General features: G+C 36.2%; 1 protein-coding gene across 1 annotated transcript in view; it reads left to right on the plus strand.

Annotated features, from left to right (window-relative positions):
* Positions 1-9,765, plus strand: part of LOC107750077 (ATPase family AAA domain-containing protein 2-like) — a 116,002-nt gene that overhangs the window by 21,434 nt on the left and 84,803 nt on the right. Inside the window, exons 15-17 of the mRNA XM_016565339.1 lie at positions 1,948-2,092; positions 2,826-3,012; positions 3,206-3,436. Coding sequence (XP_016420825.1) covers positions 1,948-2,092; positions 2,826-3,012; positions 3,206-3,436 — 563 coding nt within the window. The remainder of the gene's footprint in view (positions 1-1,947; positions 2,093-2,825; positions 3,013-3,205; positions 3,437-9,765) is intronic.

Below are 9,765 nucleotides of genomic sequence, written 5' to 3' on the forward strand. Positions count from 1 at the left end.
CTTTAAAAATTAATGTCACCATGTTTTGTACATTCCACTTGTGCTTGTGTCTTTTGCAGCTTCTCGTACATAACGTGATGTAGTCATGAGATGCTCGTTCAAATTTAAAAAATGCTTCTACAAACAAAGTTTCATCTGCAGATATGATCTTGTTTAGGGATCTGTGCCTTTGTGCATACGGACATCTGACTGCTGAGTAGTGATTGTGTTTTTCAGCAATAGTGTGCACCCTTCATTTACAGAGAAAAGAAGGTCAGGGACAAATCTGTAGATGGAAAAATCTCCATAAAAGTGCACTTTTCTTTTTTTTTCTACTTGTTACTTTGCACTTTTTGTTAGAAAATGTTTATTTACTATTTATTCAAGTTTTTTAAGGTATCTAATATTTTGATACTTAATTTCCATGATCTAAATATTCTCTAAAAGTTTGTTGTCATTTGGAAGTGTGTAGGCCTTCTTGCATTATTATGCTGTTATATTATGATTATATATTCAGTGGCATAAAATGGACTTTAAAATGACAATAATATCGCTTATTGCAATATATCGCACAACAAAAAGTTGTTATCGTGACAGGCCTAATTTTATGTTGTTCAGTGAGTTATTTCTGTTGTACATCACAGGTACAAAAATTAGTTTTTTTCCCTTTGCCCTTCTTTTCTCATTTACATGTTTCATCATCCATTCAGATCAGTTTTTTGTGCCTTACATTCAGCGTTTTATAATTACCACCTTATATTTCTGCTGGGGATAGAATTTTCCCAGTATTTTTAATGACTGCTCGCTTTGTAATGCGTCATGTGACTCATCCCACCATTTAGTCTTTTATTTAGTCTCTTTTCTCTACTGTAATTATTCCATTAAACTGCTTGTTTTAAGAGAAACATCATATGTTAAAGATGGATTGACAACTAGTGAGATTTTTTAGTTTTCCTGGATTAAGTTTATTCATCTGCATAACTACTTTATTCAACATGAAATCAGAAGTGACCCTTCTGTTGGTGAATAATATTATACATATTTTATAAATGGTTGATTTTTCAATTAGTGGAATCTTTTTCCTCTAGAATGATTTTAAACTTTTTTTTAATCTTAAAAGTTTTACAAGATGGATTTCACATTTGTATTGCCTCTTTACTTTAATTTTAAAACAATGTAGAAAGGTTTCTTCTTCATTTGCCAGAATATGCCTTTTTATGCCGTTGCCTTTTAAATCTACAATAAATTATATACTTTTCCTGCTGCATATCGTTTCATTTGTTTTCTGTATTAAAATGCTGTCATTGTAAATCACTCTGAAGAAAAGTCAGCAGAAATTTAAGTCGTTTCTCTGTGATTTCAGACACTGACAATCATCTGTTGGTGAAAGACTCGTACAGCGAGGACGAGGAATGTCTTGGTGCTCCTTCCATTTATGAAGCTCAGTCAGGATCGCCGAAGAAAGCAGCTTCCTGCACGACCCATAAACCCTTTCTCCACTTTACCACGTGAGTCAATTGAGTTCATACAGAACTCCGCTTTAATCCTCAGTACACTTTAATTAATAAGTACACCGTGAGACCCCTCATTTATTACACTTATGTTTCAATTGTAAAATGAGTAACAAGTATATATATATATTTTTAAACGAATACAGCCCTTCATGCTGATATGGCAATAGAAAATAAACAATAAACAAAACTAGGGCTGCACGATAAATCGCATGCGATATTTAACGAGCATCTTGTCAGTAAAGCCGTTTACTTTAATTTTAAAACAATGTAGAAAGGTTTCTTCTTCATTTGCCAGAATATGCCTTTTTATGCCGTTGCCTTTTAAATCTACAATAAATTATATACTTTTCCTGCTGCATATTGTTTCATTTGTTTTCTGTATTAAAATGCTGTCATTGTAAATCACTCTGAAGAAAAGTCAGCAGAAATTTAAGTAGTTTCTCTGTGATTTCAGACACTGACAATCATCTGTTGGTGAAAGACTCGTACAGCGAGGACGAGGAATGTCTTGGTGCCCCTTCCATTTATGAAACTCAGTCAGGATCGCCGAAGAAAGCAGCTTCCTGCACGACCCATAAACCCTTTCTCCACTTTACCACGTGAGTCAATTGAGTTCATACAGAACTCCGCTTTAATCCTCAGTACACTTTAATTAATAAGTACACCGTGAGACCCCTCATTTATTACACTTATGTTTCAATTGTAAAATGAGTAACAAGTATATATATATATTTTTAAACGAATACAGCCCTTCATGCTGATATGGCAATAGAAAATAAACAATAAACAAAACCTATTAGATTTAAAAGTCTTGAAGGGGTTTATATGATAGTCAAACACTGTGTTTTGCTGCCATCTGTTGGAAAGCTGCAGGACTGACAGGCGGCACTGACATGGCTTGTGTTCCTCAGCAGACCTACTTCAATTGCATTTGCATTGATTTGTTCTTCATGGTTCAGTAAAACAGTGTTTTATGGCATTAGCTTGTGATCATCAATACTTGCAGATCCTCACACTTAAATGAGATGTTGGCTCATCTTAATATATTAATATACAGTGTAGATGTCAAATGCATGAAAATTTGTCCTCCCTAAAAAGCTGCCAACTTTATCAATTACCTTCTTTATTTCTCTTCATTATTGGAGTTTTGTTTAGCCATCGTAGCTTCATTCCTCTTGTCAGCAACTCTTCCTAAATGAGAAACTGAGGCTGTTTCTCAAAACTAGAGCTTTTGTAGACAGCATTTCTGTGCTTGATAAATGCAGTTTTGAAGGTTTGATTTGAATGTTCCTAACTAGACAGATAGATAGTGACCTTTTATATTTGTTTCAGTTCTGCCTACCAGCAGCCCACCTCTTACCGGCCACGGCTGCTGCTGACGGGACCCCAGGGCGCGGGGCAGAGCACACACCTGGCCCCTGCTGTGCTGCACCACCTGGAGAAGTTCACTGTGCACCGTCTCGACCTACCCACGCTATACTCCGTCAGTGCCAAAACCCCAGAGGAGTCCTGCGCTCAGGCAAGATGAAACGCACCATCACTTTTGAAGACGTCACACGTCCAGTGTGTGGTGCTGTGGGCTTGTAGTACTGTTGTTGTGCTTAAGATATGTGATGATGGTAGTCAGCGCACTCTGACCACCTTATTTTTTTTTACATAAGAGTGAATGCGTTCATTTGTAACTTTGGGTATGTGTGTGTGTCTGTGTGTAGGTGTTTCGTGAGGCTCGGCGCTGTGTACCCAGCATCATCTATATGCCTCACATCAGTGACTGGTGGGAAGCCATCAGTGAGACGGTCAAGAGCAGCTTCCTCACACTCCTGCAGGATGTACCCTCATTCACACCGCTCCTCATCCTCGCCACAGCAGAGACCATCTACCAGCAACTTCCTGACGAGGTGACCAATCTGTCCCCTGAACATACCCCTAACCCTTTTGAAAAAGTTGTTGTTGCATGGAAATTATTGATGCTTGAATGCATTACATTATAATTAAATAATTACATATTGAATTATAATAATAAAAATATAGTTATTAGTATTTTTTAACTATATTTATTTATATATATATATATATATATATAACGACAGCCCACAATCAGCGTGTTATGTTACTGTTATCCCTTACGCCTCCGATGAGGTTTTGTTCCGTCGAGGGAGTGACAGGGTGGAAGGATGAGATAAAAGTAATGCAGTCTGAAGTCACAACCAAAAAAAAAAAAAAAACTCTCTCTCTTAATTATGCTGACGGGAAGTCACTCTGGCAGCTCTGCGGTTTCACCTCACAATCCAGCATCAAGCGCCTCCAGCGGCTCATGCTGTGCACCCCATGCATCCCAGGGTGAGTCGCTGGGCAACTGGTGATTGGCTGGTGGCGAAGCCCTTGATCATAGCCCCCGCTGAAGAGACTGATGCCCACCAGGAGGGCACGAGAGTGTTTAGAATAAAAGCATTAATGTTATTGACAGGCCCGTCTCTCACTCGCTCTCTTCTTGCAAGGTGTGTTCATTAAAGCCTGTCTCATTCCTCTGAGGAAAGACACATGTTTAATTGATAGTAGACGAGGATGGGTTGGTTATTTCACCCTCTGTGTGGTGCTGGGTTCTGTCACACTTGTTTTTTGTTTTCTCATGTGCTTTGAAAATTTGACTCGACTTTCAATGTCGAATGACCCCTTTGAAGACCCCTGTGGTATCTTGATGTTGAAATTCCACCTATATGACAGTGTTTGGATTATGAATCTGCAGTCACCGGATATTTCAGTAGGTTAGGTTTGAGTTGCTTGACTTTTTTGTATTTTATATTGTCTTGACATGAGTAATTTCAAAGTTCTTGAAGTGTGTTTTAGATGTTAAATCCCAGGATAGTGTGCTGAGACAAATATTATATAGATTAATAGGTTGATTTTGCTGAAAAGTGGAAAAATGTATAAAGGGATTAATAATATATTGTTATTGTGCGATTTTTAGATTTTTTTTTTTTTAAATCAGCATCAGTCAGCATTGGATATACTGTCCAATATCGGATCTTTAAGTGTATGTTTTCCCCTATTTTTTACATTTTTAGATCACCTTTGCCATCATATCACGCTCACTTAGTTAATCTTTCAAAAAAAAACTCTGACTACGTTTACATGGACATCAGTAATCTAATTATTTACCTTATTCTGACTAAGACAATATTACGATTAAGGTGTTTACATGTGTTGCTTTTAGAATATCCCTTTCATGTTCCCGTTTTACATGTTATAGTACATAGATCGATTAATGGGATACGTCATTACGTCCCCACGCGATGCCATCTGACGTCCCCTCCAGAATTTCACGTATAAACATATAGTTTGTCTTCATTATGAAGCCATATACAGTTTTGGGTGTTTCATTTCTAATTTACTGAAAGCTTCAAGTGCAGTTAAAGGGGTCATATGATGCGATTTCAATTTTTCCTTTCTCTTTGGAGTGTTACAAGCTCTTGGTGCATAAAGAAGATCTGTAAAGTTGCAAAGACTAAAGTCTCAAATCCAAAGAGATATTCTTTATAAAAGTTAAGAGTCAGCCACGCCTACCTAAAACGGCTCGTTCTAACACGCCCCCACATATCTACGTCACTATGTGGGAAGATTTGCATAACGCCGCCCAAATGTTCACGCAAAGAAAGAAGGCGTAACTTTTATTCTCGCTGTAGTATTGTTGTTGACGCCGCCATGTCGTGAAGGCGCTGTGTGTTTCGTTGTGAAAGCGAAACTACTTTGTTTGGCCTTCCAAAAGAGGACGATATCTGCTTCGTCATGCCTGGAGCTGATCCGTGCTGGTTGCTGAGGAAATACAACAACTTTGCGCTGTGGATCACCGGATCGGCTTTCACTGTGGACGAAGCGGAGTCCAGCCCGGGTCGTCACATGTGGTTGCCGCAAGCCCTCCGGACGCTCCTTCGTCGAATCCGATGGCTGCGCCGCTCTCAAGCCCGCCGCCTCTGCTCACTCTAGCCCTCCGGCTGTTCCTCACGCTAGCCCCCGGCCTCTGCTCACTCTAGGCCGCCGTGTGTGAGGCTGTGTTTCGTTGTGAAAGCGAAACTACTTTGTTTGGCCTTCCAAAAATGGACACGACTAGAAATCAGTGGTTAAGTTGTATTTACAACACTGTTCCAGAACACTTCAACCCAAATATTCAGATGTGTGCAGCACATTTTATGGAGGACCGTTTCCTGATCCTGGGAGAGTAGACTACAATGCCGGCTGTTCTGACTCAAAGACTGTAAGTACGTTTTTTATATTTAAAGAGTTTTTATATTTTATATATTTAAAGCGAGTTTTTTGGGCAGTGTAGAGTAGGGCTTGTGTCATGCTATACATGCAAACAGACGACAGCGTTGTTGAAGCCATTCTTTTGTTTGCCGTCAAACGGTTGACCACTGCCGTGTGTGTATCCTGTCGCAAAATGCGGCAAAAGTCCTACATGACTGTAATAATGTGATTAAGGTGTGTACATGTCTTTAATGCACTTCAATAATGTGACTAAAATAGGAATACTCCACATGTCTTAATTCGATTTCTGTTTACTTCGATTATGACTTTAGCTGGATTAAGGTAATCAAAAATCTCTGTTTACATGGTAGACTCTTAATCAGAGTATTGTCTTAATCGTATTAAAATCGGAGTATTGTTGTCCATGTAAACGTACTCACTGTTAAATATAATCATTAGCGAACCTCAAAATGAATTTCCATTTTTCATGCTGTGCATTCTAAATTCACATGTAAAACGAGTTAGTTATTAGCCATAACTATAATTCATTATGTACAGTAATTATTTGTAGTTAATTATTAATTAACTACAAATAATGATCAGTTTATCATTAATGGCCAGATATGTTTTAAATCGGTACCTTCATAGTTTTTGACAAAACTTTCCTTTTTTGCTGATTTCATCTAGGCTGTGCGGCCTATTGGTTAATGTTAATCAACACTGTCTTATGTTAACCAATAGCCCAAAAGCTATTTAGGCATCTCTTGCAAATCCTGGTTTAAAAGCGCCCTTAAAGTGTGTCCTTTGAAGTCTCAATAGAGCAGTATTCCTCCATAATCTTGTTCTGATTGTGGTACAGAACACCCACTTTTCATGATCCAATCCATTTCTGATGGATACTATCAAGTCATGCCCTGCATTTAATTTAATTTCATTTATTTTTGTGACGATTTGTTAATCTAATGAATAACTGATTTGTTAAATCAAATGAAAAATTGTGTGTTTGATTGGTCCAGACGCTACATTGGCTTCAAAAGTGTTGTTTTTTCTTACTTTTAAACTTAACATGTCAGCTTAAAAAATTACAAATGTTTTTGTCAAATTTTCCAGTTAAAATGTCTAAAAATCATTGAAACAAGATTTACATGAGATGCATCACTGAAAGATGTTAAGATTAATTGTTAGAGAATGTATCAATATAAATGTATTTCATCTTATTGTGCTGGCAGATTTTTTCTCACTTGTAAAATACATTTATCTTGTTCCAAGCATATTTTTGAGGTATTTTAACTGTAAATATTTATTTAAAAAAATAGGATTTTTGCAGTGTTATACGTAGCCAGATGGGGTGTCGATTTCCCCAAAGTGTGAATCCCTGTGATGTTGAAAGGGAAAATCTATCCAAAAATATTGTTTCAAAAGTGTATGACTTAGGGGTGGGCGATATAGCCTCAAAATTATATCACAATATTTCAAGAATATTTGCGATTAATGATATTTATAACGAAACTGAGTTAGTAACTGAGTTACATCATTATAAAAGTAACCAATTACCAGGGAAAGTAACTATTGTTACATTTAAAAAAAAAAAAAAGTTCAAATATGTCAAATAACTTGGATGCCTTCAATATTAAATGTTACTGTAAATGAATGAAATGGTCACTACATGGAATAAATTATTATTTTGTAAACATTGTACACTAATACAAAACAATTTAAAAATACTTTAACACTTTTTAACATTCTAGCAGATATTATACCAACAAAGCACAATTTAACTTAAAATTAATAAGTTAGTAAAATAATATTTTGTGGCCATTTTTGAGACCCCCTTGAATCAGGCATGCAAATAAATGCAGTCTTGCTGAGCAGAAGAGGATTCTTTTAAAACATTAGAAGATACTACAGATCCCAATTTGAACACTATGTGTGAATGTTATAATAAATCTATTAATAGTGCTGTTGTAATTATTATCATTATTATTGTCTTACTTTTAAATTTTATTTAACAGAACAACAGTAAAATTACAGTACTAACATTTATGAATCGTGATGGAGCTTTTATTTTGACGGAAACCTGCAGGAAGTCCTCTGTGCTTCTTTTTGTTGACAGCAGCAGATTTATAAATTATTCTCATTGCTTTAATAAGTTAGTAAAATAATATTTTGTGGCCATTTTTGAGACCCCCTTCTTGAATCAGGCATGCAAATAAATGCAGTCTTGCTGAGCAGAAGAGAATTCTTTTAAAACATTAGAAGATACTACAGATCCCATTTTGAACACTATGTGTGAATGTTATAATAAATCTATTAATAGTGCTGTTGTAATTATTATCATTATTATTGTCTTACTTTTAAATTTTATTTAACAGAACAACAGTAAAATTACAGTACTAACATTTATGAATCGTGATGGAGCTTTTATTTTGACGGAAACCTGCAGGAAGTCCTCTGTGCTTCTTTTTGTTGACAGCAGCAGATTTATAAATTATTCTCATTGCTAATTTGGGAAGCTATTAATAGTGCTGTTGTAATTATTATCATTATTATTGTCTTTTAAATTTTATTTAACAGAGCAACAGTAAAATTACAGTACTAACATTTATGAATCGTGATGGAGCTTTTATTTTGACGGAAACCTGCAGGAAGTCCTCTGTGCTTCTTTTTGTTGACAGCAGCAGATTTATAAATTATTCTCATTGCTAATTTGGGAAGATGCACGTATCACATTGTCACATGCCTTGTAAGGATTCATAAAAATGTTACTGAGCAACTGACGAGTAACACAGTTTCAGCGCAGATTTCCCTCGCGGGTTGGACTTTGAACCCTGGCTAACTAGAAAAAACTGAACCCTGGACTTCGAACCCTGGCTAACTGTTTGATTACGTCTTTAATTGATTTTTCCGTACATTTCTGCCATATGTACATTGACTGACAGTCACCACTGATAAGCTACCACTAAATATTGTAGAAACTTAATTTGCTGTAAAGTTGCTTTGCAATGATTTGTATCGTGAAAAGCGCTGTACAAATAAACTTGAATTGAATTAACTAGACAGCGCCGCGAGCTCGTGCAGCACTGTTTGAACATGCAATTCATGCGTGTATTAGAAAACATAACGTTCTGCAGTGTATTTAATTGTTTAAGGCCATTTCGCGATTTTAATCATCATAACAGTAACCAGCAACAACCACTCCTTCCTCTTCTCATCGGAGACATGAGATGCAGCATTAAGCAGTCTCTCGCTGTTGGTGCTTTTAATGATTTTTGCGTCTTTCTCGGACAGTTTTAAATACTTTCACACTGCCGTCATGTTTGCTGCATTAGTGCATGCCTCTATTTGATCGCGTCATGTGTTGTTCGGTACAATTTATTCGGTCTTATTGCTTATTTGTCCGAACACCAAAAAAGAGCTTTTTTTTTCTTTTCGCTATTTTCGGCCGAATAATTTCGGCTGCCGAACATTCGGTGCATTCCTAGTAAATACGTCATCGCGTTGCTATATCATTGATATCGCGATATGACACTTTTTTTATCATGTAAAAATGTATACCAGTGTTATCGTGGACCGTATGATATGGCACACCCCTAGTATGACTTTCTTCTTCACAACACAAAATAGTGGTCGACCGATATGGGTTTTTTGACAGCCGATGCCGATATGTTGGAAAGCAGGGAGGCCGATATAAAGCCGATATAATTTTATTTATTTTAATTTATATTTAAGAAATTTGAAATCATTTGAAAATGGATTAAAAATAATTGTGTAAAATAAACATACTTATACTTTAGAAGACAAAGCATTTTTTACAAATAAATAAATATTTAATAAAAATCTAATTAAAAAGGAAGTAAACACTGTAACCAACAGGGCACTCAGTATTCCGTTTGTAAGCATTGGGAATTATTTTATTTTATTTTTTTCAAATAAAGCCAAGGTAACACTCATTTTACATAGAGCACGCAATGAAAATGACATGAATATGACAGTGGGCAAATGCATAAAGCGCAGCATAATTTGAAATCAC

The sequence above is a fragment of the Sinocyclocheilus rhinocerous genome, unplaced genomic scaffold (assembly GCF_001515625.1).
Source record: "Sinocyclocheilus rhinocerous isolate Xijiao unplaced genomic scaffold, SAMN03320098_v1.1 scaffold272, whole genome shotgun sequence".
Taxonomy (NCBI): Eukaryota; Metazoa; Chordata; class Actinopteri; order Cypriniformes; family Cyprinidae; genus Sinocyclocheilus; species Sinocyclocheilus rhinocerous.